We start from the raw sequence: 22560 nt of genomic DNA on the forward strand, positions 1-22560 counted from the left end.
ATTTGAGAATGGAGAGCCAGATAAATGCGGTTGTAAAATCTGGATTTTTCTATTTAAGGCAGTTAGTGAAATTAAAACCCTTTTTGTCGTGGCAGCATTTGGAGACAGTGATCCATGCGTTTGTTACATCACGCATGGATTACTGTAATGCCCTGTATGCTGGACTTGGTCAATCCGGGATTGCCCACCTCCAGAGGATCCAGAATCCTGCCGCTCGGTTATTGGTTGGGGGGCGTAAGAAGGACCACATAACGCCAGTACTGGCATCTCTCCACTGGCTTCTGGTGCATTACAGGGTTAATTTTAAGATTCTTTTATTTGTTTATAAATCCTTAAATGGGCTGGCACCATCTTATCTTGTGGAACTTTTGCGTCCATATAATTCGTCGCGGTGCCTCAGATCAGCAGATCAGCTTCTTCTGGAGGCGCCGAGGGCCAGGCGGAAAACTAGGGGGGATAGAGCCTTTGCTGTGGTAGGTCTAAAACTGTGGAATGCCTTGCCGCTTTATATTAGGCAGGCCCCCTCCCTGTCTACTTTTAAGTCTTATTTGAAGACCCACTTGTATTCATTGGCGTTTGGCCAGGAATGAGACTCTGTCTGTAGTGTTAGTGTCTATATTATTGTTTATAGCTTTTTATGTGTTGTTTTTATTTTTGAATGATATGTTAAGTGCTTTGGTCAGCTGTGCTGTGGTAAAGTGCTATATAAATAAAGTTGAGTTGAGTTGAGAATGTACCTGTATCTTTCATCTCTTTTGCTTTTTCAAGTTTTGAATCCAACCTTTCAGTGAAGAACTGCCTCTTGCTTTTGTGTTTCATCCTTACATTCAGTAATCAAGAGGCAGTGTTGTGGAAACTACTAAAATATGCAGGCTATCAATTACTTCACATCAGAACAAGTTAAACTACAGCAAAGCTACTCTAGCAAAAGTATATTTGGTAAACTAATGTTACTTTGGAAAAACAGTTCAAAGTTTTTTATAAAAAAACAAAATCTGACAATGCACATGTGAAACAAAACTATCACATAAAAGAAAACTCAAGAAAAGAAAAATGCCACTCAGTTGAGTTTATATTCCTGAGACAAGAAACTTGAGGAGTGGGGTAAAATTCCCTCAGACTGATGTCAGAGACTGGTAGATGGCTACAAGAACCGTCTCACTGCAGTTATTTCAGCCAAAGGAGGTAACACTAGCTATTAGGGGCTAGGGTGTGCTATCTTTTTCCTCAGAATAGGCATTTTTGTAGAATTACATTTGTTACATTTATCGGTTATTGTCATTAAACTTTCACAAGTTTTGTAAATGTCGGACCGCATCGCGCTGTTATGCTCGTCCTGTTTACCATTGAAAACCTTGATGTCATCAACTTCCTTCTGTGTAAACTTTAGACTTGTTTTTTATGTCCTGCATTTCTCTAGCCAGAGAATCCAGTCTGAGATTAGTTGAGTCCATAATGACTTTGACGAAACTCTTGAAATTATCCTGTTGCTGATTCAGCAACGCTGTGTACATTTCCTTTTGCTGCTGCAGTAACTCCATTACCTGCGCTAGTGAAACATATTCCTCATCAGCTTTTGGTTCTCATCTTGCCGTCTTTGGTGGCATTGTTGCAAAAAATGCCACCAAGCTTCTACCGTCACACAAATCAATACGGAATTATTCCCCCTTTCTTGGTGTAAATACGAAAAAAAAAAACAGCGTAACGGTTACCATCAACAAACACGTCGGCCTCAACAACGAGCACTTCCAGTTGACTTTTCCCGCTCTCTCTAAACAAGATCGCCTTCTCACCCAATCAATCAAGTGCCCTACATATTTTTTTCACCCCAGCCCTAACAGCCTGAATTCACCACCGATTTCAGTTAATCCCTGTTTGAGCTCAAATCACAAAGTTGTAGGTTTTTAAATGTCATTTATTAGTGGACATGAAAAGGTTCAAGGGACACAGCAGAAGGTGTGGACAAAAGACTGCAACATCCAAGTAACTGATACAAACAGGAATTCATCACCATAGAAATGTCATGGATTACATTATGTACAAACTAGTCACAAAGAAAGATTCTAACAATGTTTACAAAGGTATAGAAAAATCATGGTGATGGTTAATAATGGCAGAGACAGAAAAACAACATCATTAGTCTTGACTGGCTGGACACACAAACTGTACAAGCTGGAAGCTAGCTCCCATAAAAACAGTACTAATAGATTATCAGGATAGAGTTCACTACGATTCAACAAAAAAAGCCAAATACCGCAGTGGTAAGAGTGATAGTATAATGATTAGTTGAAAAATAACAATTTTGAGGCTCCATTAATTGTTTATATTTCAAGACATTTGCTGGTTCCAGCTTCACATTTATGAACATTTTTTGATTTCCTGTCTGAGTATCTTTTGGTTTTGGACTGTTAGTCATACATAAAAAAATATTTGGAGACATCAACTTGGATGCTGGTAAAATAATTGGCAGATCAATTAATAATCAAAATAATTTTTTGTTGCAGCCCTTGTTAAGTGTTCTGCTTTTTCTGACTTAAAGAAATGTCATGTTGACTGAAGGCAGATGTTGTTACTTAGGGGGCCCAAACATTTAGTATGAACTCTGTCTGAAGATCAGTCATCCATGTTTTGTGGCACCCTCTAGTGTTAATCTCAAATGATGCGACACAGGTGAAAGATTGTTTTTCAGCCCTCACCATGACTCTCTTACTTATCTTGCACAATGGCTTGAGGTTAAGTCCTACTGATTGATTCACAAGTGTTCATAAGTGGTTTTAGAAAAAAAGTTTCCTCCAAGCTCCCAGATTCAAAACTCACTTTGAGGGAGTTATATTTGGGGGCTATCAAATCCTCCCTGAAGTCATAAAAAGGCTACAGTCTGCTATCATATTTGTATCTCTATTTTATCTGCGTCTGTGTGCTAGGGCCTTTTGATGAATATACTGTATGGACAGGTGAGTCATGTAGGTGTTTGACAGAACAAAACCAAACAAACTACTTAATGCTGAGTGTTCCAAGCTGCTGCTGATCTGGTTCATTGCTGCCTATAAAGCACAAATGTTATGACTGTTATTAAGAAGTGCAGAAAACTGGGAGTGGTGAACTTTATATTAAGCAAATAAACCACATAAAAATATGAAATAGTGCGCAGTCATAAGAAGACATAAGAAGCCTGGGCTCGGGGGAAGGACCTGTACTAGTCATCCCCATAAGTAGTGTCAGGGGGACGTACAGTGGTGTGAAAAAGTGTTTGCCCCCTTACTGATTTCTTATCTTTTTGCATGTTTGTCACACTGTAATGTTTCAGATCGTCAAACAAATTTATATATTAGTCAAAGATAACACAAGTAAACACATCATGCAGGTTTTAAATGAAGGTTTTTATTATTAAGGGAAAACAAAATCCAAAACTATAGATCCCTGTGTGAACAAGTGTTTGCCCCCCTGTCAAAACACTGGTTTATCGCACCTGAGTTCAATTTCTCTTTGAGCTCTATCAGTTTGGAAAAGGTTATAAAGCCATTTCTAAAGCTTTGGGACTGCAGCGAACCACAGTGAGAGCCATTATCCACAAATGGCGAAAACATGGAACAGTGGAGAACCTTCCCAGGAGTGGCCGGCCGACCAAAATTACCCCAAGAGCGCAGCGACAACTCATCCAAGAGGTCACAAAAGACCCCACAACAACATCCAAAGAACTGCAGGCCTCACTTGCCTCAGTTAAGGTGAGTGTTCATGACTCCACCATAAGAAAGAGACTGGGCAAAAATGGTTTGCATGGCAGAGTTCCAAGACGAAAACCACTGCTGAGCAAAAAGAACATAAAGGCTCGTCTCAGTTTTGCCAGAAAACATCTTGATGATCCCCAAGACTTTTGGGATAATACTCTGTGGACAGACGAGACAAAAGTTGAACTTTTTGGAAGGTGTGTGTCCCATTATGTGTGGCGTAAAAGTAACACCGCATTTCAGAAAAAGAACATCATACCAACAGTAAAATATGGTGGTGGTAGTGTGATGGTCTGGGGCTGTTTTGCTGCTTCAGGCCCTGGAAGACATGCTGTGATAAGTGGAACCATGAATTCTGCTGTGTACCAAAATATCCTGAAGGAGAATGTCCGGCCATCTGTTTGTGGCCTCAAGCTGAAGCGAACTTGGGTTCTGCAGCAGGACAATGATCCAAAGCACACCAGCAAGTCCACTTCTGAATGGCTGAAGAAAAACAAAATGAAGACTTTGGAGTGGCCTAGTCAAAGTCCTGACCTGAATCCAATTGAGATGCTGTGGCATGACCTTAAAAAGGCGGTTCATGCCCGAAAACCCTCCAATGTGGCTGACTTACAACCATTCTGCCAAGATGAGTGGGCCAAAATTCCTCCACAGCGCTGTGGAAGACTCATGGCAAGTTATCGAAAACGCTTGATTGCAGTTGTTGCTGCTAAGGGTGGCCCAACCAGTTATTAGGTTTAGGGGGCAAACACTTGTTCACACAGGGCTCTATAGTTTTGGATTTTGTTTTCCCTTAATAATAAAAACCTTCATTTAAAACCTGCATGATGTGTTTACTTGTGTTATCTTTGACTAATATATAAATTTGTTTGACGATCTGAAACATTACAGTGTGACAAACATGCAAAAAGATAAGAAATCAGTAAGGGGGCAAACACTTTTTCACACCACTGTATACTGATCGTGTGTGATGGCTGTTTGCATACAACTTTATTTCTGATGAGCTGATTTATGTCAACTCTAGCTCTGTGTAGGTGGGCAATTCAAAGTGCACTCTGTTCAATTTAGTAGGATAGTGACACACAACTAGTCATCTTACAAATTCTTCTCCTGGAAACAACATTCACAGGTGCATTCTCATAAAGATGCAAAATGCTACCAGCTGCAGTCCATATGTAGTTCTTTTTCTCAATTTGGCACACACACATCCCTGTGCAAACCTCTCTGAACCTTTTAGCATTTTTATATACTTAATACTTATAGAGTGTGGGGACAATACCACATTTTGGGAAGGTGTTAACAAGTGGTCTGGTGAGCTTTTTCCTCCCAACAACTAAGATTCAGCTGTAAATGAAGTCACGCTTATCCTGAGTCTGAATCCATGCCAGAACAAAGTCTGGCGTCAGGAGAAGCAGATAGAAATGTGGGGACAGCAGGCTGCAGGAAGTCACTCAGACAGGTCCAACCTCGGGTCTGATCCCCACTACAGGAAAATAAGGACAAAGTGCAGCTGCTTTCATTCTCCTTTGAACTCTTCTGGGGTAATGGATGAAATGACATCGTAGCTCTCACTGGGGGTGCTGGTAGAGCTGAGAATGTGATGCTCAGGAAACGGTTGAAGGAGAATCTAGAAGAGAATAGAACATTATTTAAGTGATCTGTACTTTTAAGTTGTTGACAGGTTGGTGGTTGCTTTTCTCTGTTTGTATTGATCTTGTTCATTTCATCAACAAGGCTCCAACTCCACCATTTTCTTTTAACTTCCTTCGTCTACACAGGAAATGGGAATGTGTTGTGTACACTGACATCTGCTGCTTGTGGTCATTTTATGCTTATATTGTAGCAAATACGTGAGCAGCTTTGCAATCTCACAAACAACATGAAGAAATGCCAGGGCTGGAAGAACATGAAGAATTTTACTCTGCAGAAGTCTGAAAAACATCCACTGATTATTGGATCTGTTATCCCACCCCATAGCATCATATTACTGTTATAGTCATCATGGTGATCAGAATGTGTGGTTATTTGTCTTATATCATGTCTTTACAATTTGGCTGGATAAAAGTATCGATTTTCCAATTATGTGATTCTTGTTTTAACAATTCAATATAGATTCTTGTAATTGCAGTGGTTAGCACTGCCGCATCACAGCAAGAATGCTCCAGGTTCGAGCTGCGGTTGACCTGGTGCCCGCTGGTGTATCCCAACATTGGCTGCCTTCATCCTTAAGCTGCAAACAGAGAAATTACTCTCCTATGTAACTTTCTGTCTGATACACAGTGTATATACAGTGTGACCTTATGCATGTATGGTGCTCACATCTGAGATTTCATATGGAGGTCGCAGGCAGTGTTTGATTCTCCCACTTTGGTAGATGAGGACATATGCAATCACAAGTATCAGAATCAACAGGAAGATGGGAACCACCACAGCTACAGTTAATTGTGTTTGTTTTTGGTTGTTTCCTGGAAGATATAAAAAGGACACACACAAAGAGAGAGAGTAAGAAACTATCCATTACAACTCTTATCATGTTCTGACTTCAGAGAATTTATGAGTTCTAAAACTTTAAAGTCCCCATGGCTGCTCATGTTGATCATTTCCAGCCATGTAATGTTTCATCTTGGGTACCTCTAGATTATCTTGACACCCACCATAATGCCAAATAGTCTGTAATTATTTCAGAATGATGAAACCAGAGAGCCTCTTCCTAAAAACAGGACGATACTTCGTGAACGTGCACAACTCCTGTTGCCAGTGTTGTGACGCAAGTGGACAGCACAAGAAAATGCCATGGTGTTAATATGAATTTCTCCCCCATAGATAGATAAACAACGGTATATGTACCGATGAAAAGAGATGTGTAACACTAAACAGAGCATGTAATTGAGAAAACCCATATTTTAACTGGCATAATGCACACATAGTAACTTCTCCAGCCACGTGTGTTTTTTTTTTTTATTTACCATTAAGTCCCACCGAGTAGTGGAAACATCGCTCCCTTTCAAGTAGCTCCAAGGTCAGTAAATCCAACTGGTGGTCAATGCGTCTTCCCCCACACTACCACATACAGTCCCAAAGTAGTGAAATTAATTCCAACAGGTAACGTAGCACCGACAATAACATCATGGGTTGTTAATCCGCTGGTTAACCAGCAACACATCAACTGCTGTAAACACACTGGCCTCAAGCAGTCAGAACAAACAGGTACTGTGCTCTGGGGGAATCCAGCATTGATCAGCTTATCATTAACTACCGTGGGGGCTTCACTGGCGGCTGCTTGTACGTTAGACCCTGTCAGGTAAAACAGTGAGTCCCTGTACAGTAACATTCCTGGACATGCAGTAACCTCAGGCCCTGTATTTTCTCCACATCCTCTGGTCATGGTGCAGCAGCAGGAGGGAAAATGTATCCACAAAACCAGGTGCAGTCGAAAAATTCTGCTTTAATGACCCGTGTCGTCGCTAAACCTGTTGGAATTAATTTCACTACTTTGGTACTGCACCAGTGGATGCATTCAAATACTAGAACATACTTGCACCTCATTTTTTGAACTTTAGGTCACGTCTAAGATGATAATTTATCGTTGTAACATTGTAGATAAGTAAAAAAACAAAACAAGGAAAAGCGCCACAGGCTCTTTAATGCTTCCAGTTGATTCAACTTAATGAAAAAATGTCAATACATCTCTTTAAACAGATTGAACCAACAATGAGATTACACACTTTCAGTGGTGTATGGATTTTTAAAAAAGGACTGTACCATCGTATAGGAATACTCCACTAAGAAAATCCAAACAATCCTCACTTCACAAAGTGTAAATATGCAGGAGTGCATTTATCTCTGTTTTGGGCAATTGATCATATCTGGAACTAAATATACAAATGGATGAGAGATGTTTTTAAGAATGTGTGGATGCTTTTGGTAAATGGTCTTATACTTGTATAGCGCTTTTCTACACTTTTACAGCACACTCAGCACATGTAGGCCTGACAGTGCTGGGATCAGAGAGACAGAGCTCCCGCAGGAGATCCATTCTCTGAGCCCCGAATTAAGTTCTTACAATACATTTTATCTTCTTGGGCTGCTCCACCCTGGACAGCGGTGCAACCTTCAATAGCTCGTGATCCTATTAATCATTTGGTGTGAGTAGGTCAACCCCCGCCTGCGCTTGCTTGCTGACATGTGATCTAGACCAGGTGTGTGTGTGTGCAGGTTAGGGTTAAAATGTAAATAGGCTGTCTGGTTTCTATCACTTGATTCTCATCAATACAATTGTAAGATATATAAGCAAGGAAAACAAATGCATTAAAAATAACCAAAGCTCAGTAGTTCTGGACAATCATCAATACAGCTGTAATATGTATAAACAAGGAAAATAAAGTTATGAAAGGGAACTAAAGGTATGAGAAGTAACTAAAACTTATAAAGTAACTAGAGTCTATAAGACTCAAATCTTAAAGTCTTTTAACCATTAAACAGCTTTTCTGTCCACACCACAACTCTGACATCTAGCTCTCAAGAAGACAAGGAATAAAAATAAAAACTTGTGGTAGACCTTGGAATATTGGGAAATCTAAAAATAAATAAATTTTAAAAAACAAACAAAAAAGCAACACAAACATTGTTTTTCAAATTTTACAAAAACATTTGTCCGACTATGACAGACTTTCCCCAACAGCAACAGCACCTGTTAGCACAGTCTTACTTGACTCAGGGATGACCTCACACTGGGTACAGCTTTCTGCTCCAACTGGGATATTGTAGTTGATGTACTGGACCTTTATACAGTAATGCTGTCCCTCCTCCAGCCCATGGATAGACACTGAGGAGGCCCCATCTATATGATTCTGCCGAAGATAACATTAACACATATTACAACCAGTCAATAACTGCTATTCTCTTAACTAGTGCCATTTACCATTATGACATTCTGCATTCAGCATTGGCTAAACAAAGTACTGATCAAACGATAAAGACTCAAGACATCCTGAAATTCTAAAGGGAAATTCTTGTTCCAAATAGGCCAGAGAACATTGTATACAAGTAATGTATTATCTAAGCCAGATAAATTTGAAAAAGCATCTTTTCCCCTCACTTTTGGCCTTGCGCCCACACTAAGCTGGGAGGTGTGACTGATTTACAATGTCAACTCAAACAATGCGTGCTCCGATGCAGAATTGACACCTGCAAGTGTGTGTGATTTGTCCAGTCACATGACATAGATTGTTCACAGTAACATAGTTATGTTGAATACAAACTGACAGAACGAACCTCAGATAATCCAGACTGACAAACTCAAGTGTAGCCTCCAGGAGGGGCCGTGGAGAGAAACATCAGGTGCAACAATAAGCAGCAGAAATAGACTTTTTACATTTAACTGAAGTGATTTGATTTACACAGACTGTTTTACCTGTGTCCCTGCCAGTGATCAGCTGTAGGTCTATATGACACAAGCAGGGCACAGGCACATATGGCTTTAACAGTCACCCTGGGACAAATGGCTACTAATTCATATTGTTATTGTGCCACACCAGAGAATAACATTAGTCTAACATTGGTGGAAAGCAATGGTGGAAACAGTAACGGCAGCATGAAGCTTCTGATGTCATTAAACATCAACTGGGGTCAGGTGTTAGCAAACCTGGAGTCCAATCAATGAAATGAGAAGGAAGGTTATTGCTGCCAAAGGTGTTTCAACCAGTTATTAAAACACCGTTACTATTACTTTTTACACCATCACGGTGGAAAGCAGTCTAAATATAAATGAGGTCTTACAGATATTTCTAAAGCTGATGTACTTGACATCTGTGAGAGTTGTGGAATGGATAAGCTTACTTTTTTTCTCTCATAGTTGTGATTTGTAAAGAAGCTCATGAAGTCATTGCTGCTGAGATCTAAGGGAATGTTAAGCTCAACGGCACTGTGGCTCTTTGTCAGCCTGGCTACAGTGCTGAAAAGAAACCTGGGGTTGTTCTTATTTTCTTCTATCAGTGATGAATAATATGTAGTTCTGGCACTACGAAGGGCTTTTTATACATTATTAAACTATCTTTCCAGGATAAGAAAAACTCTTCTGACTTAGATAGATACTTTATTACAGACTCAAGGTCCAGATGCATAAATACTAAAAAAAACAAAAACAATAAAAACCATAAAACAGTCAGCAATAAATAATAAAAAAACAACAACCACCAATAAACAACTACCTTTTTGAAAGGCAGGTATACCAGTGTTTCCAAAGTACTGAAGTATATCGCATATCACTATAAGAACTACAGAACTATTCAAACGACAAATAAATTTGTACATCAAATTTCTTAAAACAGCAGATAATGTACTGATCGGAGATGCCACAAACAATTCACTGGCACTCATCCATCCAGGCCATTTCAATAATAGCCTCAAGGCGTCATTATATGCCACTGTCAGTTTCCTAAGACTGCCTTTTTTGTAATTAGACCATAGATGTGCAGTGTATAGGGAGGTACAATACGCTCTAAACAAAGTCAATTTTACTCCTTCCGAACACAAGCCAAATTTCTGAACCAACACATTTGCTTGTGCATACAACATGTACCAGCACTGCCGGTACATATCCCCATCATCAGACAAGCAATCATTTATAACATGACCCAAGTACTTAATGTCAGGTCCGCTTGGCGCGACCTGCCTCTCTTCTGCTTTTCTCTCCCCTGCTCACTCCTTTTGCAGGATCAGCACCTCAGCTGTGTCGCATTTTGTAATCAGTGACTTGTGGGTTTTCGCGCACAGCTGGGGCGCATCACTGTAATCACCCTCCTACCTTATTTATACCTCTGGCAGATGCTCCGCCTTCGCCAGAGCATTACCTACTGTAACGTGCATACCCCATTGACAGACCTTTGTTTGTGGTATGTATTGTACGTCATTTTGTTTTCATTTGCCAGCCCTGGTTGTACGTGTTCCTCGACTCTGTTCCCTTTTTTGTGTTTCTCACCATTAAAACCACCTTTGTTACTAGCACCTGGGTCAGCAATCTTGAGTCCTGCCTCAGTTCTTCCTCACCCTCCTGGTGAGGGGGACTAAATCATAACACTTAACTTCATTACACACAGTTAAAATGTTACCAGATAACTTAAAAAAGGGAATGCAAGGGACCTGTCCTCTTTTGAGCGGCATATAATAACACTTTATCAGAATTGTACTTGACATCGTGAAGCTCCCCAAACAGAGAACACACATTCAAGAGCTGCTGGAGACCTGCCGAGCTGGGACTAAAGATCACCAGATCATCTGTATACATTATGTGATTCACTATTGTACCACCAACCATACATCCCGTTCTACACATATTTAGCTCCTCAGAGAGACCATTCATATAAAAATTAAACAAATTCAGGGACAACAGACTATCCTGCCTTACCCCATTACAGGTCTGGAAGGGTGCAGATATACAATTACCCCATCTGACACGCATAGTTTGGTGGGCATACCAATATGACAAGCATCTCACTATATATTTAGGATATATAAGCTTTAGCTGTACTTTAGTATTTTGTCAGCATTGTACAGTAGCTGAATAAACCTTTGTGAAGTTAGGCCTACATTGCACTACCTGCAGTAATTTTTACAGTGCCTTGCGAAAGTATTCGGCCCCCTTGAACTTTGCGACCTTTTGCCACATTTCAGGCTTCAAACATAAAGATATAAAACTGTAATTTTTTGTGAAGAATCAACAACAAGTGGGACACAATCATGAAGTGGAACGAAATTTATTGGATATTTCAAACTTTTTTAACAAATAAAAAACTGAATAATTGGGCGTGCAAAATTATTCAGCCCCTTTACTTTCAGTGCAGCAAACTCTCTCCAGAAGTTCAGTGAGGATCTCTGAATGATCCAATGTTGACCTAAATGACTAATGATGATAAATAGAATCCACCTGTGTGTAATCAAGTCTCCGTATAAATGCACCTGCACTGTGATAGTCTCAGAGGTCTGTTTAAAGCGCAGAGAGCATCATGAAGAACAAGGAACACACCAGGCAGGTCCGAGATACTGTTGTGGAGAAGTTTAAAGCCGGATTTGGATACAAAAAGATTTCCCAAGCTTTAAACATCCCAAGGAGCACTGTGCAAGCGATAATATTGAAATGGAAGGAGTATCAGACCACTGCAAATCTACCAAGACCTGGCCGTCCCTCTAAACTTTCAGCTCATACAAGGAGAAGACTGATCAGAGATGCAGCCAAGAGGCCCATGATCACTCTGGATGAACTGCAGAGATCTACAGCTGAGGTGGGAGACTCTGTCCATAGGACAACAATCAGTCGTATACTGCACAAATCTGGCCTTTATGGAAGAGTGGCAAGAAGAAAGCCATTTCTTAAAGATATCCATAAAAAGTGTCGTTTAAAGTTTGCCACAAGCCACCTGGGAGACACACCAAACATGTGGAAGAAGGTGCTCTGGTCAGATGAAACCAAAATCGAACTTTTTGGCAACAATGCAAAATGTTATGTTTGGCGTAAAAGCAACACAGCTCATCACCCTGAACACACCATCCCCATTGTCAAACATGGTGGTGGCAGCATCGTGGTTTGGGCCTGCTTTTCTTCAGCAGGGACAGGGGAGATGGTTAAAATTGATGGGAAGATGGATGGAGCCAAATACAGGACCATTCTGGAAGGAAACCTGATGGAGTCTGCAACAGACCTGAGACTGGGACGGAGATTTGTCTTCCAACAAGACAATGATCCAAAACATAAAGCAAAATCTACAATGGAATGGTTCACAAATAAACATATCCAGGTGTTAGAATGGTCAAGTCAAAGTCCAGACCTGAATCCAATCGAGAATCTGTGGAACGAACTGAAAACTGCTGTTCACAAACGCTCTCCATCCAATCTCACTGAGCTCGAGCTGTTTTGCACGGAGGAATGGGCAAAAATTTCAGTCTCTTGATGTGCAAAACTGATAGAGACATACCCCAAGCGACTTACAGCTGTAATCGCAGCAAAAGGTGGCGCTACAAAGTATTAACTTAAGGGGGCTGAATAATTTTGCATGCCCAATTTTTCAGTTTTTTATTTGTTAAAAAAGTTTGAAATATCCAATAAATTTCGTTCCACTTCATGATTGTGTCCCACTTGTTGTTGATTCTTCACAAAAAATTACAGTTTTATATCTTTATGTTTGAAGCCTGAAATGTGGCAAAAGGTCGCAAAGTTCAAGGGGGCCGAATACTTTCGCAAGGCACTGTACAGTGGGTACGGAAAGTATTCAGACCCCCTTAATTTTTCACTCTTTGTTATATTGCAGCCATATGCTACAATCATTTAAGTTCATTTTTTTCCTCATTAATGTACACACAGCACCCCATATTGACAGAAAAACACAGAATTTTTGACATTTTTGCAGATTTATTAAAAAAGAAAAACTGAAATATCACATGGTCATAAGTATTCAGACCCTTTGCTCAGTATTTAGTAGAAGCACCCTTTTGAGCTAATACAGCCATGAGTCTTTTTGGGAATGATGCAACAAGTTTTTCACACCTGCATTTGGGGATCCTCTGCCATTCCTCCTTGCAGATCCTCTCCAGTTCTGTCAGGTTGGATGGTAAACGTTGGTGGACAGCCATTTTCAGGTCTCTCCAGAGATGCTCAATTGGGTTTAAGTCAGGGCTCTGGCTGGGCCATTCAAGAACAGTCACAGAGTTGTTGTGAAGCCACTCCTTCGTTATTTTAGCTGTGTGCTTAGGGTCATTGTCTTGTTTGAAGGTGAACCTTCGGCCCAGTCTGAGGTCCTGAGCACTCTGGAGAAGGTTTTCGTCCAGGATATCCCTGTACTTGGCCGCATTCATCCTTCCCTCGATTGCAACCAGTCGTCCTGTCCCTGCAGCTGAAAAACACCCCCATAGCATGATGCTGCCACCACCATGCTTCACTGTTGGGACTGTATTGGACAGGTGATGAGCAGTGCCTGGTTTTCTCCACACATACCACTTAGAATTAAGGCCAAAAATTTCTATCTTGGTCTCATCAGACCAGAGAATCTTATTTCTCACCATCTTGGAGTCCTTCAGGTGTTTTTTAGCAAACTGCATGCGGGCTTTCATGTGTCTTGCACTGAGGAGAGGCTTCCGTTGGGCCACTCTGCCCTAAAGCCCCGACTGGTGGAGGGCTGCAGTGATGGTTGACTTTCTTTGACTTTCTACAACTTTCTCCCATCTCCCGACTGCATCTCTGGAGCTCAGCCACAGTCATCTTTGGGTTCTTCTGTACCTCTCTCACCAAGGCTCTTCTCCCCCGATAGCTCAGTTTGGCCAGACGGCCAGCTCTAGGAAAGGTTCTGGTCGTCCCAAACGTCTTCCATTTAAGGATTATGGAGGCCCCTGTGCTCTTAGGAACCTTAAGTGCAGCAGACATTTTTTTTGTAACCTTGGCCAGATCTGTGCTTTGCCACAATTCTGTCTCTGAGCTCTTCAGGCAGTTCCTTTGACTTCATGATTCTCATTTGCTCTGACATGCACTGTGAGCTGTAGGGTCTTATATAGACAGGTGTGTGGCTTTTCCTAATCACGTCCAATCAGTATAATCAAACACAGCTGGACTCAAATGAAGGTGTAGAACCATCTCTGGGATGATCAGAAGAAATGGACAGCACCTAAGTTAAATATATGAGTGTCACAGCAAAGGGTCTGAATACTTATGACCATGTGATATTTCAGTTTTTCTTTTTTAATAAATCTGCGAAAATGTCAAAAATTCTGTGTTTTTCTGCCAATATGGGGTGCTGTGTGTACATTAATGAGGGGAAAAAAACTTAAATGATTTTAGCATATGGCTGCAATATAACAAAGAGTGAAAAATTTAAGGGGGTCTGAATACTTTTCGTACCCACTGTATGTATAGCTCTGCCTTGGCAAAAGCTCATTACTAGACAGAATCAGATTGTTGTCAGCACAAAAATGCGCCATATGCTTCGTGATAACACAATTCTTGTCTGAAATATCTGCATTCATATCGCCCACAATATATACACTCGTAAGACCCTCACTCTGTATAAAAGAGCTGATAAAAGCCAACTTATTCAAATACTCCTCATTTTGGCTACATTCATACGGGGCACACACATTTAAAATCACCAATTCCTTATTGTCCTGAATCAGGCGTATTGCAATGCACCAGTCCACATCAAGCCTGACCACATTAATCATTGAATCCAACCTCTTAGACCACAGGATAGCCACACCTCCAGGAATTCTTCCTCGCTTGATACCAAGCCCAAGGTCTGTAGTTAATTCCCCGGCACCGAGGAAGCCATCAGCAATGGAGACGAGACCACTTAAGTTCTGCTTAGCAAGGAATCTCTCTTGTAGACACAAAATGTCACATTGTTCCAACAGCTCATTGACAACAGTGCGGCGAGCTTTATCCTCCGCGCTCTGGCCTAAGCGCAGGCCACAACAGTTATATGATATTACATTAAGTACCATATTATTTATTGGCTTGAGCTTGCATCAGCACCGAGAGAAATCCCGGCTCGAGTAGAAAGAGCAGCGCGAGCCTTACCCGGAGTTTTGCGCGGCTCATAATAACACCTCAGAAAGGTACCCTCCGGCCATAGTTCCGGATTATATGTCATCTACTTCGTTACATTCAGCAGAAACTTTAAAAGAGGCATACCTGTAACAATTTTAAGACATGTAACATCATGCCCAAGTTTATCTCTTAAGTAAGCACGTAACGCTTCAGCTTCCAAATCATGTGAAAATTTAGATGCAAAAACACTAACCAGCTTAGTTTTAATCATCTTAATGTTTCCAGCTGATCATGTGCCCACAGCAGATTTGCCATACAGACAATAAAAAGCAAGGAAAAGCATGTAGGCTATATAAAGATGCCTGCTGCTATAGCAGCCATCGTAGCTAATACAGCAGCCCTCACAACCCAAACCACAGCCATCGTAGTTGCTCCACCGGAGCCTTCCACCAGGGCAGCCCCATCCACATCAGGAAGCACCTGACCCTCAGTGCCTTTGAGGCCACACACGTCCCTCCTCTCACCTGCCACGGAATCAGCGCTGTCAACCTCCACCAAGTCCAACAACACACCACCCTGGCCTGCGCACAGTTCCAGCGCACACACCCGCTTGTTCATATCCACCGCAACAGCCCGCAGACCCTCGCTAGCTTCGGCTTGCAGGTGAGCAGCTTGCTTCATAGCAATAATTTCGGCGTGAAGATGCTCCATTTTGCGAAGCAGACCGCATACATCCATGTTGGTGAAAGTCACTGGTGGCAGCTCATCTAAGTAATGAGACACAAATCTAGTGATATCTTCCCCACATTCATTCAATACCTTGAGGTATGCCTCAACGTTGTTAGCGTCTTTATGCACTGCTTTATAAGAAATATTACGCTGAGTAGTGACGCAGACTTCGAAGAGCGTTTTCTTGGAGGCCTCATATCCACTCCGTATCAAAGGTGTTAACTGCCAACAAAACTATCTCATCCTGATTTAAAGTTCTTATTTTTACAGAGAGGAAGTGTAGAAACTCATCCTCAACTATAACTTTGCCATCTATTGTATAAATCTCCGGTTTAAGACGATATTTAGCAAACATGGGAGCTCCAGGTGCACGCGCTGGTGTTGCATCCACCATGTTTTAGACTTGCAGAAGGAAATTGTTCTTCTTTGTTTCTAAAACTGTAGCAGTGTGCATCTTTTTTAGTGGAGCGCCACCTCCTTTCCAGTTTTTGTGATGCCTGCTTTAGGGAGTGGAGCTGCGAGCCACAAGTCAGGAGTCATTAGTACTGACGTGAATAACAACCTTACTGTATTTACGCTTATCCTTAGTCAGCAGCTTCAAACAGGATCCGATGTCACCCGCTCTGGCCCCAGGAATACATCTGACTATGGCCGCCAGTGTCTCTAGCTTCACGTTTCTGACTATGGAGTCACCAATTACCAGAGTATCTTCTCAGTGGGTGTGTCGCTGAGTGGGGAAAAAAATCGATGTCAAACGTGAACAGGCAGGTGATGCACCGTGGGCATTTGTTTGGAGCTATGACTCTTGCAAACCGTCACCCAGCCACCTGGCTCTGCTCGGGAAACTCTGGGGGGTGGCTAGCTTGGGCTAAGCTACATCTAGGAGGCTCCACACCAGCTTCATGGGCCTGGCTAGCTGGGCTGTTCTCCATGGTGCGTAGCCTCACCTGCAATGCTGCTAGCTCCTGGCATTTATTACAAGTATATTATCACTAAAAGAGACAGAGGAATAACTGAACATGCAACATTCCAGGCAAGAGAGAGAGAATGGGGGAAGGCATTGCTCTCAACTAAGCTACTAGCTTAGCTAGCTTCTAGGCTAGCTGACCTAAAGTAGCAAGCTAAATCTGGAAGCTAGCAAAACATTTTGTAACACAGGTGCTTAAGTAGTACAGACAGATGTTGTGACTCAAAAAATGAGCTGATGTTCAGATAAACCTAGACAGTGGGCTTAACTCATAAACAATCTGGTAGCAAGCACAACAGGGTGCAGACACGCTAAACAGGAAATGAGTACACTTACGGTAGGAACAGGAAATATTTAGCCTTTGGCTTCAGTATGAAAGGAAATCATGAAAATGATTTCACAAAATAGTTTTCACATCTAAAACATTTCCACACATTATTTATTCAGCATGAGTAATCTGCTTCTCACCAGTAGTGACTCTCCTTCCTTGCCATAGTAAACTCTGTGTTTTACGTGGCCTCCATGTTCCAGAGCCATACTGTGGTTTCTACTCAAGTGAACAGTGAGGGAGCCAGGCCATGGAGTCAGACTGACTTCAGGGGAACAGGAATCGCCTGTAAGAATAGAAACAATATACTGAGCACTGACAAAATATGCATACATTTCAAACCATTGTACCAACAAACACCTAGTGGTAGATGGGTATAACCAGCATGTGATTGCTGGGGTGGACGAGGAGCATTCCCTCCTCTCTTGTCTATATATATTGTGTGCCTCTGTTCTTATTCATAGAGTGGGGACAAAATAAATTTTTCTAGTGTCCTAATTTTTTTTAATAACAACAAGAATAATAAGTAATTCTATATTCTGGTTACAAGAACTCTCAAAGTGATGCCTGTATGAACACAAGTAGATATATGTTGTTCATGGTCGTGTTTCTTCAATACCACCTCTGTTGTATAAACAGTTCCTCAATCACAAAGCTTGTTTTTAAATGAGCTTATAAATAAATTGATTCTTTGAATTTCATAACTAGTAATGTGCTTCTGCTTAGTATTACTGTATACTTGGTACTGTATGCTTTAAAAGAATACCACAGCATCAGCCACACATTTAGAACTTCCGACACAAACCACAACAGTGCAGACTCATGCCTGAACTAAACTGCTGCCAGTGGAAGCACACCATTACCAGACTGACACACATTAGTTTTTTTTACCATGTTGGCTGCAGGCTTCGACTGGTTTTGAGGTCAACCCACGTCTCTCCGCACGCACACGCAGCGTAACACAGCCATTCTCATTCTCAGCTTTGATATAAGTAATGTTACAGAACTTGAAAGATGTCTGGACACAGGCTGCTACATTTTTCCACACTTTGGTGTCAAGGCTGAAAAGAAGAAATGGACAGAACAAGAGATTAACATGAATCCAGAATCTCTGATAATATCATTACCTTTAAGTAAAGTATGAAATGCATTAGGGTTATAATTAACAATTAGCTTCATTATTCATAAATCTGCAAATTAATCTCGCAATTAGGTTTGCATATAATATGTCAGAAAATTGTGAAAAATGCCCATTGTAACTTTCCACAGCACAGATGTCTTTATATGTCTTGTCATGTTTGTGCAACAATCCAAAAGCTTCACTTTACTCTTACAGATGACAGATAAAAGGACCAAGCAGTTGAAGCATCACATTTTGCTTAAAAAAGCCAGAAACAATTAAGTTAGCAAAGCAGTTTTTCTATTGACTATTTAATTAAAGCTGCATTAACTAAAATTTTGCACAAATTCAGATAAATCGAGTAAAAAAAAAATCATCTAGAAGTGTTTTCTTCCTGCTGTATTAAACCCCACACTACTGCTTTCTTCAGGCCCTGGGTTTATTTCTACCTCTCTAGTAAGTACTGTTAAAATCTGCACCACACTTCTTCCACACCCCTGCTGACCCGAGGTTATTATAAGATGCACTTTTCAAACCAGTATGGCCATGAAGGCTCCCTGTGCAGGTACAACCCAGGATGGGAGTGGACCTGTTTGACCCTAAGAGGCCGTGTTCTGTAGCACAGGAAGACTGCGACAAAGAACGAGGCAAAACCAGGGTTAACAATGGTTTGGCACATCAGAGATGGAGAGCACTAAAAGCACCCAAAGGACTAAAATTTGACATAGATGTGGTTTTCTTCCTGCTAGATGTCCAAATACCATAGCTGGTAGCACGCTAGTATTAACATTTCAACTTAATTATTCTGGTTGTAATTTGGAGCCATTCCAACTGACTGCAATGTTAGCGTTTTGTTGTCCAATTACCAGCAATCAGCACATTTTCTTGGCTTAGCAAATGAAGTAATTTTGCTAATTTTTGTTCACTTTTATTCCAGTTTATATCAAACATAACACTCAGTCCATGTAGCATTTTAGTGAGAAGTTGTTCCATCAATACAGCTAGAAAAGTGGGGAGTTTGTTCAACCGTCAAAGTGTAACATGAAATGGTTGTGTGTCAAGTATGCACTAACACAATGAGACAGTGGCCAGAACATTAGTACTGTATAGGGTTGCAAAGGGGCAGAAAATCTCTGGTCAATTTCTGGAAACTTTCCATGAGAAAAAGTTTGGGAATTTTGGAAATATTACAAGTTGGAAACCTTCCATGGGAATTAATACATTAATTAATTAATTTGGGGTCATTTATACAAACTCGTATATAAATATAAAACGCTGTTTGGTTATAAGCAGACATTCATGCACATTTTTAAAAAATTACATTTTTGACTTGACAAATAAATATTTGCGATTAGAAGTTTAATGTCACTGAACAACAAAAAAGCAAGAATTTTTAAAAAAATGTACAGTAACATTCCTGGACATGCAGTAACCTCAGGCCCTGTATTTTTCTCCACATCCTCTGATGCAGCAGGAGGGAAAATATATCCACAAAATTGGGCGCAGATGAAAAATTCCGCTCTTACAGTAATGTCTTTTTTTTTTTAATAAGGTTTATTGGAAATACACATAACAAATAGGGCAATGTAACATTTTGCCAATATGGTGGGGGCACCAGTGGATGTCAGGCAAGCTCACATGAACATACAACAGCCTGGATTTATGCCCATTCAAGGAAATCCTTAAACTATCATAATACTTTATTTTGGTAGAAAATGTATAAACCACGCTGCTTCTGCATAGAAATATTAGAGCATACATACACCTCATTAATTGAGCTTTAGATCACATCTGAGATGATAATTCATTGTTGTAACATTGTAGATAAGTCAAAAATAAAAAAGGAAAAGTGCCAAGGGCTCTTTAAACAACTGAAAGGCAACACTACCAAATACTAACTGAATGTATATAAACCTCTGACCCAGGGGGAATGTGATGAAAGAAATTAATATTTTTCTCTACTATTACTGTGACATTTCAAATTCCTAAAATAAAGTAGTGATCCCAACTTACCTAAGACAGAAAACGTGTATGGATTCAATACAAGGAGTTGTGAAAAACTAAGACTAAAGGTATTTGTCTATGTATGCAAATCATTGAAATGTAAACCTCTTTATTTGACACAGTTGCTGCAATGCCACTGAAAACCACAGGCTATATATTCTATTGTTAGGTATTTTTAGTCAGATAGATATTGGATAGATACTTTATGTATTAGAAATGTTTAGTGGAGAGAGGATGTCTAGTTAGACTGTTAAATGCTTAGTCATGCTTATGAGTTTCTACAGGGTACATCTGGTCAAGGATAACTAGAGAGAAGAGTTGATGACTGTCAGCAGACAGGGTGTTTAATATTATTATTATGATGTGTATAACTGTAGCCTTAGCCATAATAGGTTCTTATGTTTAAGCCACGACATGTTACTAGAGGTCGTGAGAATGTTTTTAGCTACACACCACTTAACCAACAGACACACACAGGGTCTTTCATCTTACATCTGCCTGCGAGCATGTTGGAGGTGCAAGATACCTGAGCGTGTAATGTTAATTTTACCTGTGATCCTTTGAATAAATCAGCACTGTTTTGTAGTTACTTGGACTGCCTCGTCTCTCAGAGTCAGTATGGTAAAAAGTACGGGGCACAACACTATATACATTAGTTCTGGAGCCAGTTATTGCTGCCACGCTACCTGACTGCCACAACTATGTCCAGCTGTCATGACCACGTATAACGTACTTTCAGAGACAGGACAGGAGGGGTAAAGAGGAGCAGAGGGAGAAGAGCAGGGGTTACTGCTTCAGTTTGTTTTGACTCATTTCTCCCTTAATGGTTGACAATTGGAGGGAGAAGTTAATTAATGCAACTTTAACTTATAGCTGCAGTTCTAAAACACATTTCTTACAATTAATTGAAATGCAGTGTTTACTAGTCAAAACTCCGTCTGTAAGCTGTGTCAACAAAAACATGTTTACAGCTATTTAATCACAAGAAAAATTATTTCATGCTTAATTTTAAGGTCAGGTTCATCATGTTAGCATGTGGATTCATATAACAATACATAACCATCAGATCACACCTGCGGTACTGAACGCTGTAGGTGACACCTCCCTCCTGGGTGGCATTAGTCCATGTCAGCAGCCCCTTCTCAACAAGGATGTTCTGTGGTGGTGCCAGCAGCCATTCAGATAGAACTGGAACTGATGGGAACAGACAGACCAGCAAATGAAAAGTCTGTTTGACACTTTATGCACAAGTTCTAGCAAAATTCTGCTTTTTTTTTCCATCAGCACTATTGTATGGTGGCAGGAACAATGTTCAACATTAACCATGGCCCGATGGCCTGTGGCCAGGAAAAAGTTACCTGTGGCCATCACAGGTGAACGTGCACAGCTCCTGTTGGCGGTCTTGACGCAAGTGGACAGCGCTTCATGAAGCCTCTTGGATGAGAGGTGAAATATGGAGATAAAATACTATCAAAAATGTTACAAATGCGTGTTTAACGTTTTGTCTGTAACAAGCGATTTGTGTGTGTGTGTGTCATGAGGATCACAAATGCGTGCTGCGCAATCTGCACGTATAAAGCCATTTGTGTGTGTGTGTGTCATGAGGATCACAAATGCGTGCTGTACAAACTGCACATAAATCACATTTTACAAATGCTTAAAATCGATTTTTTTGTGTGCAGTTCTTTAGAAAGTACGTACACATTGTTACCTACGCATGCGTGGTTCATCTAACACACACGAATCACCTTCCGCGCACACATGGATTTTTGAGAGTGTTTTTCCGCACTCTCAAAAGTCCACAATCCACAAATGCATGGTGCGTTTAAGGACACATGGAAAACTCAGACATCTGAGTTTCCAAACCTGTTTCCCAAACAAAAGTATTTACACAATGCTATTCCAAATGGACATTACATAAAATAAACAAACATATCTAATACATAACACGTTTTAACAGAGAACATTCCAGTTGCCTGCAGTTTGTGGTGCATGTTCTAAATTTTTATATATTAAATATATGCTCCACGGTTTGTCGTGCTATGCTAGATAAGTGGATGGTTCGATATGATGCCACTAGGTTAATCGCAGCACACATGTCAGGACAAAGTCGGCCTGGCTCATCTTCTCCCGTGCGTATAAAATTAATGATCATTC

General features: G+C 40.7%; 1 protein-coding gene across 1 annotated transcript in view; it reads right to left on the minus strand.

Moving 5' to 3' along the window:
• Positions 1–4749: 4749 nt before the first annotated feature.
• The window catches only part of ifngr2 (interferon gamma receptor 2), a 20222-nt gene continuing 2411 nt past the window's right edge, over positions 4750–22560 (minus strand). Inside the window, exons 2-7 of the mRNA NM_001360788.1 lie at positions 21477–21597; positions 18171–18340; positions 17420–17565; positions 8437–8578; positions 6048–6193; positions 4750–5355 (exon numbers count right to left, since the gene is read on the minus strand). Coding sequence (NP_001347717.1) covers positions 5245–5355; positions 6048–6193; positions 8437–8578; positions 17420–17565; positions 18171–18340; positions 21477–21597 — 836 coding nt within the window. The 3' untranslated portion in view covers positions 4750–5244. The remainder of the gene's footprint in view (positions 5356–6047; positions 6194–8436; positions 8579–17419; positions 17566–18170; positions 18341–21476; positions 21598–22560) is intronic.

The sequence above is a fragment of the Monopterus albus genome, unplaced genomic scaffold (genome assembly GCF_001952655.1).
Source record: "Monopterus albus unplaced genomic scaffold, M_albus_1.0 scaffold422.1, whole genome shotgun sequence".
Lineage (NCBI taxonomy): Eukaryota > Metazoa > Chordata > Actinopteri > Synbranchiformes > Synbranchidae > Monopterus > Monopterus albus.